The 23,527-nt window shown below is 42.6% G+C and overlaps 1 protein-coding gene across 1 annotated transcript in view; it reads right to left on the minus strand.

Moving 5' to 3' along the window:
• LOC134651471 (tyrosine-protein phosphatase non-receptor type 21) overlaps positions 1 to 21,141 on the minus strand; it is a 33,960-nt gene extending 12,819 nt beyond the window's left edge. Inside the window, exons 1-5 of the mRNA XM_063506583.1 lie at positions 20,256 to 21,141; positions 17,842 to 18,008; positions 17,023 to 17,224; positions 3,864 to 4,009; positions 322 to 1,771 (exon numbers count right to left, since the gene is read on the minus strand). Coding sequence (XP_063362653.1) covers positions 322 to 1,771; positions 3,864 to 4,009; positions 17,023 to 17,224; positions 17,842 to 18,008; positions 20,256 to 20,885 — 2,595 coding nt within the window. The 5' untranslated portion in view covers positions 20,886 to 21,141. The remainder of the gene's footprint in view (positions 1 to 321; positions 1,772 to 3,863; positions 4,010 to 17,022; positions 17,225 to 17,841; positions 18,009 to 20,255) is intronic.
• Between the last annotated feature and the right edge of the window lie 2,386 nt (positions 21,142 to 23,527).

Consider the following 23,527-nt stretch of genomic DNA (forward strand, 5'->3'; position numbering starts at 1 on the left):
TGGAAAAAAAAAGTTTTACAGACAAATTTATATTTTATAGTCAACAGTATTAGAAACTAAATTATGTGCAACAAAATAGGAAAATCATGAAATATTGAACCTATGTCAAATGTGTACATATTATGTATACAATAGTGATATAATCAAGCTTTTCAATCTCGTACCTCACTTAGGCAACTCAGCAAGCTTCGTTGCCTAAACACGGTACTCGACTGAAAAGCTCTCCATTATATCACAATTATATAAAATACTATTAAAGTACTATAGTTTTTTTTTTAAGATCTAAAAATAGTATCCACAAGACATGAGCTGAGTACTTACCATAGTTTCTTTGGTAATACTGGGCGGTAACGGCTGAAACTTTGGCAAGCCGGTCGACCAGCGATGCTTATTCACCGGCTGGGGCTGCGGCTTAGTTCTATCTCTCCCCAGGGTAGCACTTTTCACCTCCTTCCTCCCCATGAACACACCCCATCGTCTCCGCTTCTTCTCTTTACTTACATTACTATTACTACTCACATTCATAGTAACACTGCTTTTTGTCGAGTCTAACTCCACGCTGGTGCTGTATGTCGAGTTCATGACAGAACTTGACAAAGCCGAGCCGTTTACGCGTATGTCGGGCACGCTTATGCTTGTCACGTTATCGTTCGTTTTACTTATCGTATTGTTATTCGATACACGATGAGTCGAGAGACTTTGGTACGGAGTTTCATCGTAATTATTGTCGTCTTTGAGAGACATTTTGTCGATGGATAGAGCGACGTTTTCGAATTCGTCTTTGTTTATGGACCTGTTAGATATGTTCAAGTCTTTTGGTACGCTAGATTCGCGAACGCCTTTTATTATCTGTGCGTTAACGTAGTGACTATCTGGCTCGACTTTTATTTGATAAGGCACGTTTAGTAAAGGTTTTGAATGATTACCATACTTGTTGATAGTAGGATGACTGCCGTTTCTCTCATTTAGTCTATTTATTTCATCTGTAGTTGTTAAACTTTGCGCTCGATCACGCATAGTGACTTTATCTTGCCAGGGTAAAGGTACGTTTTCATAAATAGGTTCTTGAGTATCGCTTAGTTTACCCGAAGCTATCTGCTGTTGTGGCAACACTAAATGCCTTTGATAATTAAGTCTATGCATCGGCATAGAATACATAATATTCCCTCTCTCGTCATATACCTTCTGTATATTATCAGATATATGCTGATCGATCATGTGATGCGGATTGTGATTTAGCACTGAATTTAGATTATTATACGTCCCATGTGGCATAACATTAGCTCTATAATTTACCACAGGATTAGGTATATAACCTAGTCTGTTTAAAGCAGTTCTGGTTGAGACTAAGTCAGGACTAGATCCGGATACATGAGAGTTGATATAACCCCTATGGTAATTTAGCGCTTGGCTGGCGACAGCTAAGTCTGGTGTTGAGTTAGAAGCGAGTCCATTTGACGGGTAAGGTGGTGGTGGTTTGTAAACATTGACATAATGCATAGGTTTGACGTCTGGATGGACCGCTATTTGGTAATTATTCATGTATTTAAGACCGTATAGGTAGTCATCGGTAGCGGCCGCCTGGTTTATAGTATGTCTAGTGACGTCGGGGTAGTGTATGCGGTGTATGTCGGGATGGGAGCCGTAGGCTAATGGCTTGGCAACGGCGTGGTTTTGGTAGCGTAGTTGTGCTTCGGCGCGTTGTTGTTGGTATTTCTGTTGGACGGCCGTCTCGTAGTCGGGCGCGGGACGGTACTGCGGTAGTTGGACTCTGAAATAACACATTTTCAAGCTTTTGCTATAAAAAATAAACAAGATACAGCAGGAAATCCAACAATAAAAGAACCGGCCAAGTGCGAGTCGGACTCGCGCACGGAGGGTTCCGCACCATCAACAAAAAACAAGCAAAAAAACGGTCACCCATCCAAGTACTGAACCCGCCCGACGTTGCTTAACTTCGGTCAAAAATCACGTTTGTTGTATGGGAGCCTCACTTAAATCTTTATTTTATTCTGTTTTTAGTATTTGTTGTTATAGCGGCAACAGAAATACATTATCTGTGAAAATTTCAACTGTCTAGCTATCACGGTTCGTGAGATACAGCCTGGTGACAGACGGACGGACGGACGGACGGACGGACAGCGGAGTCTTAGTAATAGGGTCCCGTTTTTACCCTTTGGGTACGGAACCCTAAAAAGTAAAAGTAAGAATAGTTTGATAGGATATGGTTTCAAATGAGTTTAATTTAAAGAATGGAAGTCGTATTGCAGAAAGATAAATAAACGACAAATCACATCAGACATCACACACGTTTTATAACAAAATTATTTTTTTGCAACTAAGGATGGATGTTAATTATACATTTGAAAAAATATTTTATGGTCAACTAGCGACCCGCCCCGGCTTCGCACGGGTTAACAAATTATACATGAACCTTCCTCTTGAATCACTCTATCTATTAAAAAAACCGCGTCAAAATCCGTTGCGTAGTTTTAAAGATCTAAGCATACATAGGGATAGACAGACTGCGGGAATTGACTTTGTTTTATACTATATCACAGAATAAGTAATAGTATTATCATACAGAACGGACACGCACCGCCCCGCCCCGATTCGGATTACCTCGCCCGCGACAGGCCGCGACATGAACATGTCAGGATTCCGTCAGAAACTCAATGACGCGTGTACAGACGTGCCGCGCACACATAAACGCAAATCATTTTTGATGTATGGCGTGTCCGCCCTGTGACTATATGTAGTGAAGACTTCAAGGTCAACCTGGCACGCGGTGGAAGTGCGTCTCTCAGCTCGAGACAGGAGGTGGAGTGCGCTCGATGTGACAGGCTGAGACTGGACTCTAGACGTGAACTGCTGGCTTGTCTAGAGTATAAGTAGTTCTTATTCCCTAGAGTCTAAGGCCTAGACTAAAGTACCTGGCACGCGGTGGCAGTGCGTCTCTCAGCTCGAGACAGGAGGTGGAGTGCGCTCGATGTGACAGGCTGAGGCTGGACTCTAGACGAGAACTGCTGGCTTGTCTAGAGTAGAAGTAGTTCTTATTCCCTAGAGTCTAAGGCCTAGACTAAAGTACCTGGCACGCGGTGGCAGTGCGTCTCTCAGCTCGAGACAGGAGGTGGAGTGCGCTCGATGTGACAGGCTGAGGCTGGACTCTAGACGAAAACTGCTGGCTTGTCTAGAGTATAAGTAGTTCTTATTCCCTAGAGTCTAAGGCCTAGACTAAAGTACCTGGCACGCGGTGGAAGTGCGTCTCTAAGTTCGAGACAGGAGGTGGAGTGCGCTCGATGTGACAGGCTGAGGCTGGACTCTAGACGAGAACTGCTGGCTTGTCTAGAGTATAAGTAGTTCTTATTCCCTAGAGTCTAAGGCCTAGACTAAAGTACCTGGCACGCGGTGGAAGTGCGTCTCTAAGTTCGAGACAGGAGGTGGAGTGCGCTCGATGTGACAGGCTGAGGCTGGACTCTAGACGAGAACTGCTGGCTTGTCTAGAGTATAAGTAGTTCTTATTCCCTAGAGTCTAAGGCCTAGACTAAAGTACCTGGCACGCGGTGGCAGTGCGTCTCTCAGCTCGAGACAGGAGGTGGAGTGCGCTCGATGTGACAGGCTGAGGCTGGACTCTAGACGAGAACTGCTGGCTTGTCTAGAGTAGAAGTAGTTCTTATTCCCTAGAGTCTAAGGCCTAGACTAAAGTACCTGGCACGCGGTGGCAGTGCGTCTCTCAGCTCGAGACAGGAGGTGGAGTGCGCTCGATGTGACAGGCTGAGGCTGGACTCTAGACGAGAACTGCTGGCTTGTCTAGAGTATAAGTAGTTCTTATTCCCTAGAGTCTAAGGCCTAGACTAAAGTACCTGGCACGCGGTGGCAGTGCGTCTCTCAGCTCGAGACAGGAGGTGGAGTGCGCTCGATGTGACAGGCTGAGGCTGGACTCTAGACGTGAACTGCTGGCTTCCCTGCAGTCTAGTTCTTCGCGGCTGTCTGAGAGGCCAATCTCCTGCTGAAAAAGAAACGATATGTTAGGAATACAGTTTATTTTGGTGACGAGTTCCATCTAGGTTCAGTTCAGGCTTTAGTTGTTACAAAAGTAGATGGCCGATTTAAGAGGGGGTGCCGACCATAGACTAGGAATCCTCTAGACTGAGTTTAGAGCAATTATTTCATGAAACCGATGCTGCCAAAAATACTGGGGTCCGGGGGACGAGGTGAGCGAATCCCGTGCCGTGATTGGTCCGTGTCTTTGTGGATTGACTCGAAGATGGAGTAAAACTACCGTATAAGTGGCAGAGGGGGTAGCGTTACTATGCTCAGTCTAGAGGATGTCTTGTCTGTGGTGCCGACATACGGTATGATATAAAATCCAATGTCAAGGTAGGTATGGAGTTATTTTGCTACTGTAGGCTAAAATAGTTATTCCCAAATTTTATTAGCTGTTTCTCTATAATGATTATGTTTATAAGTTTACATACAGGTGTAAAATACATAACGGCAAGTGATAAATACGCTGGGTTCGAAATTATCCAGATAATCCTTTTCTCAGTCTTTGATAATCAGATAAATATCGGATAATTATCCCAGGCATGGATGGTGATATATTTATTTTCACGAATTCCTTAATAGTAAAAAATAATTATAGTGGCGGTTTTTATATTTTAGGTTTTAAATTTTAGGTTATTATCAAATCCATAATTATTAGGCATAAAAATCACGATAATTATCAAGATAACTATCATTGATAATTATCCTCTCTAACCCTGTAAATACTAGACAAGCATAAGGTGGCCGGGATAAAATAGCACGTAGTAAAAATACAGCGACGGTAAAGAAACTTTATAGCGAAAATCCAACTCGCACTTGGCTTGTTTGTACTCGATTGATACATTGGTTGAAATCGATCGCCCGGTTTTGCTATAGGTATACGAAGTGTCATTATTAATGAATCTTAGTGTAAAAACGACGATGAATGTTACATGTGAGTGTTTTTTTTTTCATTATCACTGTCAAGATGGCTGCCTCGTGCGACTTCGGCTGGCACCATAACAATCGCGACTGTCTAGTATCGTAGTATTATTTTTGTTTACCTTATGACAATTCACAGACATGACTTTCAGTGCCAAGCGCCCCGTAGAAAGATCGGATTCTTGGTATCAAAAATGTAAAATTGTACTATCTCAGTTTCAATCGCTGTTAGTAAATTACACCTGTCAATCAATAGGTACTATTGTTATGATTTTTGTTTTAACTGTGTACTTTTCTGTTAACCCGCGCGACCTACCCCTACGCAGCTGATATGGGACATGAAGTTGACTGAAATTATGATAAATACTTATATACTTATCTATCCAAGAAAACGAACGGAAAGCATTACTCAGTACGTCCGTACATAACTAATGCAGAATTTACGGCAAAATTCAAATGATATGATATGAAATGATAAAATGATATGATATGAAATGTTAGATCGATCAGATGGTTTATTTGCGCGTCCAGACCTAGTCTAAGGTATAAATCGTCAGATGACAAGCAAAAGTCACTAATTACTATAAAATATTTAAACAAGAATCAACCTTCTTTTCGTACTAATATGGTTCACTATGGCTATGAACTTGTGGTGGTACTTAGTGACTTTTGCTTGTCACCTGACGAAATATTTAAAATGACAATTACTTAAACTGTTATTTTAACACAATTGTTACAAAACAGGGTACTACATTGGCCAATAGAACTGTCATTGGGGATATAAAAACAAGGATTAGGGTGGGTTACTTTACTTCCTAAGTTTATAAACAATAAAGACACCTGTCAAACTGTCAAAGATGGCTTCCGTGCGATTTCACCCGGCAGGCCGGCACCATACCGATCGTTGTCTAATCGGCTCGCTCGGAAGCGCGGAACTAACTGTTACTTCCTCTATATGGATAAACGATAGGGTTGTCACGTCGGTTACGGTTCATTAATTCTCCAATAGCATATACAGGGTGCCCGGTAATTAGTGGATAACCTTCTAACCACCGACAGAGCACCTTAGGCTGGTCCAGAAAATGCACTTATAGGTCTAGTAAAAGTTTCGTGGTTTTCGAGATAATCGAACTTTTCTGTCTTTTTTAATTGGAGCTAGCCATTAAAAAAGACAGAAAAGTTCGATTATCTCGAAAACCACGAAACTTTTACTAGACCTATAAGTGCATTTTCTGGACCAGCCTAAGGTGCTCTGTCGGTGGTTTTCTAACCTTCTGGTTATCCACTAATTACCGGGCACCCTGTATAAATCGGTTATAAGTTGAAGGAAACGTGCTCAACTCTCCGAAAATGAACAATCTGGTGGAAACTGAGTTCTTGGACGCTCCGCCACTGCTCTGCATCTGACTCAATAAGGCCTATACTTAAATCCTATATAATATTCTGATCTCATCTCATCTGTGGTTTACTTTTAATTACTAAATTTAAAATATAACACTTTAAACTCTCGCGTTTTGTACACATATTTAATTACACAAACGGGTCTACCGCGATATAATTTAATTGTTTTTTTGTCTTGTTGTCAGTCTTTCCGTGACCACAGCTGGCGCAACTCAGCTGAAACGTCGGAATTAAAGGTAAAAACTATTAAATTATATCGCGGTAGACACGTTTGTGTAACTAAATTTAAAATGCTCTTTCTCTTTCCCCCTGTCTGTGACAAGTGCCACGTCTTTTTATTCCGTACTGATTGAATAAGGTAACTATACCTAAATAACACAATTGACAACCCTAACGGTCTGCGCACAGCTATGCGAGGTACGTGCGCGGGCGCACTGATAGCATCTTGCGCCGTTAAGCACGACACACACACATCGCATCGAGTCGAATCGCAATTTATACTTGCCGCAATATATAACTTAATTAGTGTCGTTTCCAAGCAAAAGTCCCACTTTGTCGCTTGCCATAAGGACGCTTTGACAGGTTGTTCGTGTGTGTGACAAGCAAATCCCCTCCTTATGGAAAGCGACAAAGTGGGACCTTTGACTATGTAAAACAAATTTTGATGAAACTCCACCTAAACAAAACAAGTGCATAAAAATATTTTTAGAGATAAATTTAACTACTACTGGGGCCCGCTTCTCAAAAGCTTGTAACTTGTAATACAAGCGGATGTCACTTTTTGACAGATTTTGTTAGAAAGTGACTTCCACTTGTATTACAAGTTACATGCTTTTGAGAAACAGGCCCCAGTTACATGTCAATCGTACTTAAGAAGAACTTATGAATCGATCCACTATTGCTAAGTATTTATATGCGGGTGTTGGTATTTTAATGGTTTTATTAGATAGACGTGGAATTTTATGCATTTTATCTCACAATCGACCGCTTTATTAAGTCTTCTTAGCGTATGTAAGTAAGTAAATATTCTTTATATTTATATTTAATTTCGCTTCCCGCTGTCTGTCTGTTCCTATGTATGCTTAGATTTTTAAAACTACGCAACGGATTTTGATGCGTTTTTTTATAATAGATAGAGTGATTCAAGAGGAGGGTTTATGTATAATTTGTTAACCCATGCGAAGCCGGGGCGGGTCGCTAGTCTTCTTATAAATAAAGAGTAGTAAAATGTTTTTGTGTTAAATTATATTGAATTTCCATTTATTGATAGGAACGCACTAGCGTGAATACTCGTATTAGTATTAGATTTACTGCAACATCACGCATTAATTCATTTGAAACGGTCACTCATTTTATTTTAACGATGTTCTAATAACGTGCGGTGAAATAGCTTGAATAGGTAATTAGGTTATAGTTATACGATATAGTTGCCTACCTGGAATTATAATATCATAGGAGATAAGTAGTTTTTATCATATAAAGCATAAATATCTGGGAGAAATATATGAAAACTCAAAAATGCGCGTTTTTCCAGAGTTAAGACCTAGCTAGATCGATTTTTCGCCCCCGAAAACCTCCGTATAGCAAATTTCATCGAAGTTGCGGGCAGATGGCAGATATAAGCTAGAGTTAGACCAAGAAAAGTCATAATCATAATTTTATGGCAGTTTGACGTTTAAAATAACACTTGCACTGCGTGGGCTATCAAAATCGTTGCAGACTTTTCTTGGTCTAACTCTAGTTACTTATCTATATGCACACAAGCTGTTAACAGTGTTAACTATCGATTAAAATAAAATATTCATCGGATTACAAATTAATTGGTCAGTGAATGGAACCCTTATGGAGACTACTTTCTTAGACGCATTGCACGCTAATAGGCCAGTCACAATTATAATATTTGACAGTGTTTTAACGTCTCATGGCTAATAAAATGAATACTTAAGCGACGACACAATGGAAACGGTTTAGTTTGTGTTTCTAAGGTATCATATTTACACAGTTACAGTTTACAAAACGGTAGGTGGTATCCCAATGTAATATCCGCACGAAGTTTCAAGTTTTAGTACAAATCAAACATATTTTATTGCATGGTTATGGGTTAAATTAAAATGCTACATTTATTTTTCTACATAAAGCACAGATGGCAGTTCGGTGCGCAACAAGGACTAGTTTTCCCTCTGGACTGTAAAGCCAGCTTTCGTAAAAACAGTGCCAGTGCGAAGGAATTTAAATCAGAACACGAATTTAGTTTTAGATTCAGAGCGCTAATACGAGAAGGAACTGAAACCTCGAGTCTAGACTAGATGGTACCCAGTTATTTCGTTACAGAAGGTTTCTCCTCGAAAATGAGATAAAATACTGCAAAATAACAGTATTGTGGGATAATTGTCCACGCTTGAACAAGCGATCACGCGTCACACATAACCGCCTCCATAACTGAGTTATAATAATAATAATAATAATAATAAAAAAAAAAAAAAAAAAAAAAAAAAAACCGCTGACACTGACAGACGTCCTTTTATATTTCTTTTCATAAATTATATTTTTACATGTGGTTTTTGCCCTAAAATACTGATAATTTACTCATGTGTGAACAGAGTTATTATTAAATCATGCGGACAATTCACATATTTCATTATAAACACCTCGATCATGGTATCGCACCCGCATAACAACCGTGTTGACAGTTGTCATACACCACCGGCAAAACTAAGAAATGATTACAAGGAGTCAAGCTAAAGCTAAAGCGGTAACAACAAACGCACGCCCACCACCCCCGCCCGCCTCGTCCACTTCCTCGTCCACATCGTCGTCAGGCGACGAGTTCGCAACGGCGCCTGACACAGACGGGTCCAGTGACGAGAGCGGGCCGCCGCCGCCGCCGCCACGACCACCTGCGCGACGAGGGCGGCCACCGCTGCCGGCACGCTTGGGGCCTGCGGGACATCCTGCCCCGCCCACGGCTCCCGCTACCGGTGGTATAGTGCGACGCATGCGATGGACTCGACAAATGAACGAGAACGTCATGCGCGCCTATTATGGGGCCACAGAGGGGGGAACACAACTATCCGCCTATCGTTCAAGAATGCTGCCTCTGTTTCAGGCTCTTGAACCCACCATCACCGTGTCGGAGCAGCGATTATCGGATCAGGTGCGCGTCATTCAGCGGCTAAAGCGGTTGGATGACTCGACACTTGATCGGCTTCGCCTGGAGGCTCTCTCTGCTTGCGCGGCCTCCACCTTGGCGCAGGACCCGCCCGCGACGTTGCCGGATTCGGTGCCGGCACCCGACCAGGCACCGAGGGCACCGCGGGTGGATCTCAGCGCTGACGAAGAGGAGATCGCGCAGTGTGTGAGTAGTACAGCCAATGAGCAATTGAGGAGGACTCTGGATGAGGCGATTACGCAGTATCGCTCCACTCCCAACACTAGGCCACGATTACCACGTTTGCCTATGAATAGACGCAATCTAGCGCTAATGGGAGCCCTAAACGCTTTACTAGAGCCATATCTACGGACTAGTAAAGATTTAGATGATACGCACGCGATCATGTATTGCGGAGCCATCGCGGCGTGCCGTGTTGCACGAGTCAAGCTTCCGGACTCTGAACGTGCACCTAGGACCGACGGAGGTGCCCCCGCATGGCAAATACGGATCGAGCGACGTATCAGCTCTTTTAGGACTCTTATTGCAAAGCTGATCTGCTTTAGGGGGGGCAATAACCGCCCCCGAGTAATGCGCTTTGTGAATCAGGCGTTCGTGGGGACGGGTATTGAGCCCCGCGACTATATTGCCAATATCACGGAGCGCATCGACTTTCTTAAGCAGAAAGTCTATGCATGGGCAAACCGTATTCGCCGCTACAGAGAGCGTGTGGATCGATTCCAGCAGAATCGTCTTTTCCAGAGTGACCAAAGGAAGGTGTACCGAAAGTGGGAGGAAACTAACCTTCGTGGGTCCGACACGCAGCCGCCGGATCCTACTGTCATGACTGACTTTTGGCGTAGCATCTGGTCGGTGCCTGTCGGACACACCGAGGGGAGTTGGATGAATGTTGTCGAGCGTGAATGCGAGTCCATCGAACCTATGGGGGTAGTCACTATCACCCCCGATGACGTAAGTTGTGCCATCCGCACGGCCCAGAACTGGAAAAGTCCTGGGCCGGATGGATTGCACAACTTCTGGCTAAAATGGTTCCGATGCTCGCACTCGTGCTTGGCAGCACAATTTCAACAAGCCCTCGAGCTTGGTTCTCTCCCACCTTCCTTAACAACTGGTGTCACCTTCCTGCTCTATAAGTCCGGTAGTACCACGGAAGCGAAGAATTACAGACCCATCACGTGCTTACCTACACTCTATAAGCTCCTTACATCCATTTTGAGGACAAAAATCAACGCGCACATTGTCGCTAACAATATTTTGGCCCCCGCTCAAAATGGATGTAGGGTTGGGTCCCGTGGTACTAAAGAGCTCCTCCTCATAGACATGACCATTTGCCAACAAATCCGGCGGAACAAGGAGGCCCTTTCAGCCGCTTGGATTGACTATAAGAAGGCCTATGATTCGGTGCCTCATTCATGGCTGGGGAGGGTCTTAGAGCTGTATAAAGTTGATGCAGCTTTGAGAGCCTTTCTAAGCGCGTGCATGAGGCAGTGGACCACAGTCCTTCGTCAACCAGGAGGCGGGGATGACCGCCCTGGCCCGCAGGATTTCATAAGGATTGAGCGAGGAATATTTCAGGGTGATAGTCTGAGTCCCCTATGGTTCTGCCTAGCTCTGAATCCCCTCAGCACCCTGCTGAAGGATTTGGGTCTAGGTTGCCGGCTTCGGAGAGAGGGTGAAGTCATTTCTCACCTTCTGTACATGGATGACCTCAAACTATTTGCACCAAATAACCAAGACTTGAAGGAGCTACTGAACACCACTGAAGTCTTCAGTAGTGCCATCAACATGGAGTTTGGTGTCGATAAATGTGCGGTTATGCATGTACAGCGGGGGAGGGTTGTAAATTCAACAAATTTACAACCTTCTGAGACAATGTCTTTCAGATCTATCTCTGAATCAGAAACCTACAAATACCTTGGTATGTCACAGTCGTTGGGTATTGAGGACGAGGGCATTAGACGGTCGGTGAAGGAGCGCTTTTTCAGTCGGCTCACAAAAGTCCTTAACAGTCTTTTGTCAGGAGGCAACAAAGTGCGCGCCTTCAACGCCTGGGTAATGCCCCTACTCACATACTCCTTTGGCATACTAAGGTGGACTCAGACCGAGCTGGACGCCCTGGATCGGAGGGTCCGATCACTGCTCACCGCACATCGCATGCTACATCCACGCTCGTCAGTTATGAGATTGTACATCCCACGGAAATGTGGAGGTCGAGGCTTCCTAAACGCCAAGGATCTCCACAACCGCGAGGTGTACAATCTCAGGAATTATTTCCTTAACAACGAGTGTGGGATGCATCGTGATGTGGTGGCAGTAGACAGGAACCTCACGCCGCTCTCCTTGGCAAACGAGAACTGGCGCAAACCTGTGGTACTAAGTACTGCGGATCGCAAGGCGGCATGGGAGAGTAAGGTGCTACACGGGCGGTTCTACAAGGCCCTCACGGGACCCGATGTGGACCTGCTCGCGTCGGTGAACTGGTTACGATTCGGGGACCTCTTCGGAGAAACCGAGGGTTTTGCCTGTGCAATTGCGGACGAAGTAATGATGACGAACAACTATCGGAAATATATCCTGAAGGACGGTACGGTCGACATTTGTCGGGCATGCCGCCGTCCCGGAGAGTCACTCAGGCATATCATTTCCGGTTGTTCTCATCTTGCTAACGGCGAGTACTTGCACAGACATAATCTCGTAGCCAGGATTATTCACCAGCAGCTTGCTCTTCTATACGGCCTTGTGGACCGCGAAGTACCGTACTACAAGTATTCACCTGCGCAAGTTCTCGAGAATGGTCGTGCCACGCTCTATTGGGATCGATCTGTCATCACTGACAGGACTATTGTAGCCAATAAGCCTGACATTGTGATAATAGATCGAGCGCAACGCCGGGCCGTGCTCGTTGACATCACCATCCCTCATGATGAGAATCTCGTGAAAGCCGAGAAGGACAAGTCCAGTAAGTACCTAGACTTGGCTCACGAGATAACCGCCATGTGGGATGTTGATTCGACGATCATTGTCCCGATAGTTGTTTCAGCGAACGGTCTAATAGCGAAGAGTCTCGATCAACATCTTGAGAGACTCTCGCTAGGTGGTTGGATCAAGGGCCAGATGCAGAAGGCGGTGATCTTGGACACGGCGCGGATAGTCCGCCGGTTCCTCTCTCTGCGGCCCTGACCACCGGTAGCTTGGGCCCTGCCCCGCTGCCGGCGGCACCCTAGGTTAGGTTTTTTTATAATGTGTTTATATGTATTTTTTATTGTTTTGTAAGTGTTTTTATATTTTACTTTTATATTCATATTGTAAAAAACCCTAGCTTAGAGAAGATAAATAAATAAAGGAATAATAATAATAATAATTCATTTATTTCGACCAACGTAGGATCATATTACATTATAATATTACATTAAAATTAAATATAAACTAAACTAAATTACATTAACATAAATTAAAATATAACAATTATATTACCTATATAACCTATTCTAACACAAAGCTTTAGAGTGGCTTGGACACCAGTACGTGAATCATATGACAGTGATTCAGGTACTGGCAGTCAAACCTCTCCGCGAACGCCCTCAAGATGCCGCTGGAACTAGCCCGCACTCTGCGCACCAGGGATGTACAGCGTTTCCTCATTGTAGTGTAGAAACAGTCCACCCTGGCCTCCGCGAACATCCCCGACGCACTACAAAAACGAGGTAGTCCCATCAGCACCCTGAAGGCGTTGTTATATTGTATACGAAGTGCGTTGTACTGCTTTTGCGTATAGCACGCCCACAGATTTGCAGTGTAAAAGGTAGTACAGAATGCTCTGAAAAGAGTCTTTTTCACCTCAGTGGAGCAACTAACAAATCTGCGGGCCACCATATTCGCTCTAACACACAACGCTCTCCGCTCCCTTTCAATGTCAGCATCATCTTTCAAGTCAGAGGTTACCACATGCCCAAGGTATTTGAATCGGTTCACCCTATTCAGTGGAGTTCCGTTTAACTTAATAGGTGGTACTGGTGGTAGTTCTTTACCTCTAACTTGAAAGACCATGCATTCACTTTTTTTGACATTATATGTCAAACCGTGACTGAGTGCATATTTCTCACATATATTTATTAGCTTCGCCAGACCACAAGGAGAGGCACTCAGCAGCACCATATCGTCTGCATAGCTTATATTATTCAGACAAGTATCGCCAATGTGGCATCCGATAATAGTGCTGCTGAGCTCCTCTAAAAGTGCATTGATATACAGGTTGAAGAGCTTGGGCGAGGTCACCCCTCCCTGCCTCACCCCACACTCCAACCTGTATGGTTCCGAATAAGCGCTCGACCATCGTACTACATTCCTCTGGTTAAGGTACCAGTATTTAAACATTCTATTAAGCTCAACCGGCATTTTCGTGTTCTTTAACTTCCGCCAGAGGACGTCGTAGTTGACGAGGTCAAACGCCTTCGATAAATCAAGAAAGCATGCATAAATACACGTGCCTCTCTCTGTGTAGTACTTGACAGTTTCCTTAAGACACAATATGGCAGTTTCCGTAGAGAGTCCAGGCCTGAAACCGAATTGATTTTGATGTATATCAAGGTACTTGTCCAATTGTGTACTAAGCAGACTGTCCAGCACTTTAGCTACCACTGTCGCTAGCGAGATCGGTCTGTAGTTGGTTTTATCACTTGCATCACCACCCTTATCCTTGACAATTGGTACTACTACAGTCCTCATCATTGCCTCGGGTAAGTACGCGTGACTAATGCAGAGGTTGTACAAAAGAGAGAGTACCCTCGGCAAGTGAGGACCCGCATTCCTCAGGTGCTCAATACTGAGGCCATCGTGACCAGGAGATTTTCCACGCGACATAGATTTTAAAACCGCAGCAACATCTTTCGCTGTAAATCTAGTTTTAATCTCCTGGTCACTCAACTCATCCTCCAGAAACGAACACGTCAACTGTAAGGGTGACGCCACAGTAAACTGTTTTTGAAATAAACTGGCTATACACTTAGGGTCACTAATGCCCTCAATACTCGCAGGAAGGCCAGGTTTACTGTTTAGGTTCTTCGTAGCTTTCCAGAACCCGCGAAAGTCACGCTTAGAATGATGAGATGCAAGAATATCCATCTTTATCTGGTCAGCGTGTTTTTGACACCATTTTAGTTTTGCTTTAAAAATACCGCGGCTTCTCTGCATCTCATCATAATAGTAACCTGACTCTGGCCTCCCATACCAATTCCACAACCTAAACTTCTCCCGGGCCTCCCTGTGGGCCTCACCTACATGTTCGTTCCAGCCAGTTACAGTTTTCCTTTTTTGCGAGCGTTTATGTGAATAACTCGTCGAGGCGGCATCGCATAAAATATTAATTATATTTCCATATAGCTTATCAATAAGTTTTTTGTGACCAGCCTCAGAACAATGACTATCGCAACACTTGCTAAGTTCGCATGGGAAATCAATGTTACTAAGCCCCTTCTGACAGATCTTAGAATATAAACTAACTTGTTCGGGTTTCCTCTCTCCCCATCTTACTTTGTCAGTCATCGGTTTGACGTTACGGTTACACATATTTACTAATCCTACATCTAGGTTACACTCTATACACATAGGAAAATGATCAGACCACAGTACATCATATTGTATATTAATACTAATTATACTTTTAGTAGCGTGCTTTGTAGTCAAAATGTGGTCCAACCACCTTTTAGACCCATTTGCCTCACTAATAAAACTATACGTTCCCGAGTTCAATCCCATTATGTCAATATCCGCACACGTCCAATCCTGCTCGCGACAAAAGTCTATCATCTCCGTATAAAATAGTTCATTAGGGTGAGCATTAAAATCGCCTAAGATATATGCTAACTCAATGTCCTCATTATCTATAATCGCACTCACCAGTGATAGGCAGTCTGTGAAATCCACTAAGTTGACCACTTTGTCCGTCGGCATATATACGCTACACACTAGGAACGATTTCTCAGCGATAGTAATACGCACGGCACACACACGCGGGTTATCACACCTCACTGACTAACCTGATAACTGAGTTATGCATCTAATATTTACGAAAGAGGTCATGGTATCGTCGAAGCACCCGATGGCGCGATATAAAGTAGTAGTGTGTTTTAGAAAATTAACTTGATACTTTTTGATATTACAGCGTTTAAGCCGAATTAAGGCTTAACAGACTGCGTTTAGCCTTCATTCGGCTTAGGCAATCTTTAGTTTTTGGCCATATGCCAAGTTACTTTCATCTAGCTTTATCTAAGACCGGTCACTAAACTGTATCAGACAATTTTAGCCAAATATAAGCTATCTGATGCCTCAACAAACAAAATAAATACTTTAGAACAGGAGTCTAAAAGCTAGCCCGCGAACCCTTTCAATATCACCCTTCGAAAGGAAACGAGAGCTACCTATCCTACTTAAATAACATTTATCCAAATATTAGTTACCATTATCTTATCATTCTTATTGCTAACCTTACTTACCTGAAAGTTAGTAGTGGCATCATGCGGCGTGTTTAACGCCTGCTTATGCCTCATATGAAACGTGTGCTGCAGCACACAGCTCCTCCACACATATTTGCCGGCCTCCGGACTCGGCAGTAGGAACGAGGCCGACTCGTTCGCTCGCTGGCATTCGATGCTGAAAGTTCGCTTGCGGTTTATATCTTACCTGGAAGTTGGTAGTGGTGTCATGCGGCGCGTTCAACGCCTGCTGATGCCTCATATGAAACGTGTGCTGCAGCACACAGCTCCTCCACACATATTTGCCGGCCTCCGGACTCGGCAGTAGGAACGAGGCCGACTCGTTCGCTCGCTGGCATTCGATGCTGAACGTTCGCTTGCGGTTTATATCTTACCTGGAAGTTGGTAGTGGTGTCATGCGGCGCGTTCAACGCCTGCTGATGCCTCATATGAAACGTGTGCTGCAGCCACAGACAATCCAACCTCTAGACATAGCATAGTCGCGCTACCCCCTCTGCCACACATACGGTAGCGTTACTCCATCTTCGACTCAATCCCGTGCCGTGATTGGTCCGTGTCTTTGAACGGACCAATCACGGCACGGGATTCGCTCACCTCGTCCCCCCCCCCACCCCCGTATTTTTGGCAGCATCGGTTTCATGAAAGAATTGGCCTAAGCTCAGTCTAGAGGTTACATTGTCAGTGGCTGCAGCACACAGCCCCTCCACACGTATTTCCCGGCCTCTGGACTCGGCAGTAGGAACGAGGCCGACTCGTTCGCTCGCAGGCATTCGATGCTGAACGTTCGCTTGCAATTTATATCTTACCTGGAAGTTGGTAGTGGTGTCATGCGGCGCGTTCAACGCCTGCTGATGCCTCATATGAAACGTGTGTTGCAGCACACAGCTCTTCCACACATATTTCCCGGCCTCCGGACTCGGCAGTAGGAACGAGGCCGACTCGTTCGCTCGCAGGCATTCGATGCTGAACGTTCGCTTGCGGTTTATATCTTACCTGGAAGTTGGTAGTGGTGTCATGCGGCGCGTTCAACGCCTGCTGATGCCTCATATGAAACGTGTGCTGCAGCACACAGCTCCTCCACACATATTTCCCAGCCTCCGGACTCGGCAGTAGGAACGAGGCCGACTCGTTCGCTCGCTGGCATTCAATGCTGAACGTTCGCTTGCGGTTTATCACTATTGTGATGTCTGACCATCTGTGGACAAAATGGTTGGCATCATTGGCAGTTCTTACTCTAACACCCGGCATGGATCTCAATACAATGGTAGATAGTAGGGTATTTGAGTGTATTTAAAATAAATTCTTTTACACTATGCAAGAAATAAACCACCAGAAGATTAATGGACAAACGTAGAGAGCAGTTATTTTTAGACACAATTTCTATTTTAAAACCCGTATAAAACTATAAAGAGTAGGTTATTTGATTGCGACGTCACATGCCAGTGTTTCATATAAAATCCAATGTAGCAAAACCCATCGCCGGGCGTCTTCGGCGCCCTCATGTCAAAAGAACGTTGGGCTACGTAAGTGGCGCGCTATGTGCGATCCAATGCTGGCTCCTTCATGCTAAAATTGTCGGGCATAGCCCGGCGCACGTGGCGCACTGCGCGCATGCAACTCATGCTAAAAGAATGTCAGGCTATGTAAGTGACGCTCTGCCCAATCTAATGTCGTTCGCGGGATCTTAATTCTAAATTTTCTAAAAGAGTTGGGCGTCGCCCGACGTAACTGACGCGTGATTCAATACCGGGCGTGCCGCGCTGTGCAGGCTCCAATTCCGACGCCCTTAGCGCCTTCGTGCTAAAAGAGTACCTGTAGAAATGCGGCGTGTCGCTATGCTCGCTCAGCACTCGGATGCCGGTGAGCGAGACGGCGATAGTGACCTCCTCGCTCGTGCCCGCGTCCTTCGCCGAGAACAGCTCCTGGCCGTAACCCCGCAGTTGTTGGCATGTCGTGATGAAGCCTTCTTCCGCTTGAGCCTGTAGAATAATCACTGATACAGTATGTTTCCACATATACAGGGAGGATTTTTAAAGGTCAGTGAGGGCAGCTGCTTGTTCTACTGTGAACATGGGTTTAAAAAGTGTCCAGACATTTTTAAAGACGATATAACATATCTGCACTATGTAGGGAATTATTTTAGACTAACATTAAGAAAAGAGGGCACTTTCAGTATATCCATAACTTAAGAAAAACCGTTTCTAACATACATATTTCTTCTTCATTGATCATACATTGCTGGTCCTTTATAAATTTGATCACGACAAGCCAAATCCATAGTCTGAATCTTGCTCGAGTCTTCATGTGTATGTGCCACTACTACCAAGTTTATTAAGAAAGAAAGTAACAGGAAAAATATGATTTTGCATAATAGATTAACACGTCTAAAATAGGTATGAGTAATTACCAAACCCACATAGATAACGCCTGGCGACTTAGGCGGGTCTTATCAAGGTATTCCATTGAATAACAGTCAGCTGTTATCTGCTGTCTAGGTTTTTGCTAGGTATTACACATTTTTACGCCCCCATGAGCAAAAGTTTTTTAAATGGTCCAATTGGGCCATCCTTAATTGAAAGCACCACTTTTTACAAGCTTTTATTTAACTTGCCCCTTGCGTATGTATGTATGTATGTTAGTGTGGGTCAAATCTTGGAAGGTAATTTTGTCCCACTTCCCAATTCCCGATTGAGCTGAAATTTTGCATACATATGTAAATCGGATGACAATGCAATATTATGATGAAATGGAGCTGATCTGATCATGGAGACAGGAGGTGGCCATGGGAATACTGTTATAAATTAACACAAACTATGTAATTGTGTTTGGGGTTGTTAGAATTGTCTCGATGAGTATTAGTTGCCTGTGGAAAGAAAAGTGCAGTCAGCGATAAAAGCTTGTACCAAAAACTAAAAGTTGCACTTTCACTCTTGCAAATATGAAGTGAAAGTGGGTTCATAATAGAAAATCAGAATATTAATTTTATCACACTTCAACATTCCAATTAAAAGAGCCTATAATTACCTCCATTCCCTATATGTATTACACCACTAAAAAAGAGAAAACCCATTCTAATTGTGTCAAGTCATGAGAATCTTCATGTGGTAAAAAACTTAACAATGCCTATCTCAATGACACATGACCAAGTTAACCAGACCCTTTGCCTGTACAAAGTTCTATAGACACACACAGGCAGACACACACAGACAGGCAGAGTCATAGGTGTTTTGGTTGTGTTATTTATAATAATAAATTAAGAAGATAAGGTGAGCTAATAGCAGCACATGTTTGAAATGATGGCATAGAATGCAAATAGATAAAGTTCATTTCTCTGAATACTTGTTTGTTTGAACAGACCCGCTATCATGGTCGCATTTTTAGCACCTGTCATGCTATGCGTCACTTTCGCACTTACATATTTGTTGGAACGTGACAGCCATGGTGACAAATAATAAAGAACCGGCCATCTTAGCCCTACAGGAAATTGCCACAGTTTAATGATAAGCTTAAGTACATGTGATGTTTTCAATTAAGAGGTGCCACATTGTTGGTTGTCGATAAGGTTGATTTCAAATTGAAGCTTTATGGAAATAGCGTCTTATTGACAAACAACAATAAGTACCCTTTTAATCGAAAACGGCACAAATAAACAATGGTTCTTTGGATGGAACTGAATGTGAGATAATTGATTGTTTAGTGTGGATGACAGTGTACAACCCAGGCCAAAATGATGGAAACCAGCTCATATTATGACAATTAAAAAATTTAGATTTTCATGCTATGGATTTTTATACTACTCATTAACAATAAAACAAAAAGAACATTTAAAAAATTAATTAACGCAGATTGTGGTTACGATAATTGCCAGTTCATTAAAAAGGGTGACATGTAACTTCTACCTAATTTCCTTGTGAAGCAGCTTGTTCTGTGTCGGCCCGCTTAATTATGCGTGGATGTGTCAAACTTATATATGTTTCATCAGGAGCTAGTACCTATGTACTATTCTAGTGTCAATGTTGTTTCTGTGAGCTAATGATTTTCACAGACTAAGTAAACCATCATTTCAGTAATTAAGTTACCATAAAACTATCTAACTTGATATTAAGGTTTAACTGTTTAACACTTAATGTTGAAAAAACATTCCTCTAACAAATAACTAAACCTAATGCATTACATTAACAATTGTAGCATAAAGTTGTAACTTTTATTTACACAAATTTACTGACCTGGGACATATTATGCAATGCCATATGATGCTGTATGACTGCAGCAGTCAGCCATTCCAACTTCCCCGTCTCCGCCAATGTACTTGCATCAATCAATTGCCCGTTATCCAGCATCTGCTTTGGAAACGTCAGCAAATTCTTCAAGTACTCCACCGTATGCCGCTCCCGGTCATGATTACCATACTCTGCTTGCCGACTGTACGAAGCTAACACAACCGCTTGTTGACAATCACAGATTATCCGTCCTTCCACTAGATCATTCTTTAGCTGCAGGAAATAGTGGTTACGAGTGACTTCATCTGTTATTAAACTCGTACCGGATATCACATAGTACATCACACGCAGGTACAGTTGGTGGGAAGACGCATATTTGTCTAACTGACGCTTCAAGGGACGTTCGAGCTGCACCCATCGCGGCTGCTGTTGCCTGTTCACGTAACGAAGCCCGAAGAACTCCGGCTGGTTGATCGCCTGCCGCTGGCACACGTTGTCCAAACATTCCTGCCCCGTAGAATCAACCGACAGCGTGCAATCCGCTACACCACCATCTAATAACTCTACACTAATCACGAACAGGCTTTTCGATGCTACGTTGTACTGCCGCGTCTTCTTCAACAGTTTAAAAGGCATCGTTAGCCTCCGATTAGCAGTAGCATCACATAGAAAACAAACGTTACGATACGTTTACCGCATAAGAATACGGCCTCACGCGTTCGTTACGCGCACGTTTCCATCGCATTTCTAATAAGAATAGCGCGTTACATATACTTTACGACGGACGGACGTAAACCCGGTGACGTTGTATACGCGGAAAGTAATAAAATTTGCCAAGTAAACACTACGCGAAATATAAAATTCACAACATTGCGGCCATCGAAATCTGACAAATGACAGCTACGTAGGCATGAGCGTGTTGCAATCAAAAACCATCGATACTTGTTGAATAGAATAAAATCGATTTTCGATATCTTGTCAACTAATTTGATGAATGTAAAGAAAAGTTTAAGGAAAATGTTTGTCCTGCTGCTGAATTATTATGTACATAAAAATCGAAAGTGTTCCATAATAGAAAAATCAATAAAAAATTCAGACCCAAAGTGATTATGGATCACTTTGGGTCTGAATTTTATTTTCAAACGTAAAAAAAATGTATAATATCCGTCACTTTACAAGCAGGGTTGGGCAGTATTTCAATTACATGTATTTGAAATACGTATTTGAAATACAAATTAGTATTTTTATTTCTATTTCAAATACTACCTCAAAAGTATTTTGTATTTGGTATTTCAAATACTGCACTCACATGTATTTAGTATTTTGTATTTCAAATACTTCAAGCTTCAAAATACATTTCTATAAATACATTTTATTAAATTCTATAATCCTAAAATGTCTAATCTCTCGCACAAGCTGTGAGCCGACCGCGAACCTCCGATCCAGCCGAGATACAACATTGGCTGGATACTGGATCTATATTAGGTCAACTTCTGCGGGGAACTTTTCGTTTAAATCTAGGGGATAGGGTCATTGCAGTAGTTTCCGTCCATGCACTAGTTTTCGACGACTTGACGGATTATCAAATATATATTTCATTTTTAATTTACTACTTTTTGCGAAATTTTCATGTTCCTCGCGTTGTTCCGGCATTTTGCCACGGCTCATGGGAGCCTGGGGTCCGCTTGGAAACTAATCCCAGTAATTGGCGTTGGCACTAGTTTTTACGATAGCGACTGCCATCTGACCTTCCAACCCAGAGGGTAAACTAGGGCCGTAATTGGAATTAGTCCGGTTTCCTCACGATGTTTTCCTTCACCGAAAAGCGACTGGTAAATATCAAATGATATTTCGTACATAGTTCCGAAAAACTCATTGGTTCGAGCCGGGGTTCGAACTCGCGACCTCCGGATTGCAAGTCGCACGCTCTTACCGCTAGGCCACCAGCGCTTCCTTTTTGCGAAATATCATTGTTATATGTAGACAGATATATTGCTTAGACGCCTTAGACATAAGGATTGAAATCAATCCAAATTTGTGCAGAAATGTAGGTATATATTCAAATTTCGTCAAGTGGACGTAAACTAGAGCTGGACGAAAACTAGCGCAATGACCCTATAAGTTTATATGAAAAGATATTCGTTAACGTTAAAACTATACAAAAAAATAAACAAAAAAATAAATAAAGGTATATTTTGTAATTGAAATACATTATTTTAAACACTGTAATTTGTATTTTGTATTTCAAATACCCGTCACCAAAGTAGTTTGTATTTTGTATTTCAAATACTTTTAAAAATGTATTTTGTAATTTGTATTTCAAATACGTGTAAGCCAGTATTTTGCCCAACCCTGTTTACAAGACATTTATTTTTTTCTTATATATACATAAGTGTAATTAATGGAAAAAGCCCTTTCTTGAATCGATGCCACAGAAATACCTACGACACCTATCGACACTGTCTGGCGGCTAGAACTGTCTTCTTTTGAGATTACCTATTTTCCAAAGTAAACGGCTAGGCCAGCCTGTCAAGGTATGAAGTCCTTAGTTGCCTATTTGAGTTCAGTTTATATTTAAATCAACAAGTAATGACATAACGATTGTAATATTTCATTATTTTGATAAATTCTTCTGTTTGGTACAATGAGAAGCCTAATTGTTCATTCTTTGTAATATTGTTATATTATATGACATGACTAGTAAAAATATAATCTTAATTTTATATTTGAAAGTTTAATTATTAAAAAAAATATATGGTTGTCTGTAAAGTCTGTTTACGGACGATAATTTTGCGTGATAACGTCATAAGAAAACATTGATGAAAAATTGCATGCTTTTATACGTTACCATGGAGATCTGTACATAACGTTACCATGGAGATCTGTCCACAACGTGACCCTTTTTCGTGCATGCTACCGGTGTCCATCGATTTATAAGACGTTATCACGTCAAAAATCATGGTAACTAAACTGGCAAGCCTTAAAAAGATTACAATAGTGATAGTCGTGATAACAAGGTAATTGAAACCATAACAACTTTCCAAATCCGTTTTTCTTTAACTTTATACAATCGATGATCGTGATCGATTATTATAGAACTTTGCACATCACTACTCAGTGTTGTCATAACAACCTTTTATTTTATTTTCTATACAGCAACATTATACCCATGAGGTGGGAAACAAAACAGGTTAGTCACGAAAAAAAAACAATAGCTCGCTTTCCGTGCGCGTTATGAAAGGAAAGGTGATTCGACTCGCATGAATGAAACACAAAAA

This window comes from Cydia amplana, chromosome 10 (genome assembly GCF_948474715.1).
Source record: "Cydia amplana chromosome 10, ilCydAmpl1.1, whole genome shotgun sequence".
NCBI classification, from domain to species: domain Eukaryota; kingdom Metazoa; phylum Arthropoda; class Insecta; order Lepidoptera; family Tortricidae; genus Cydia; species Cydia amplana.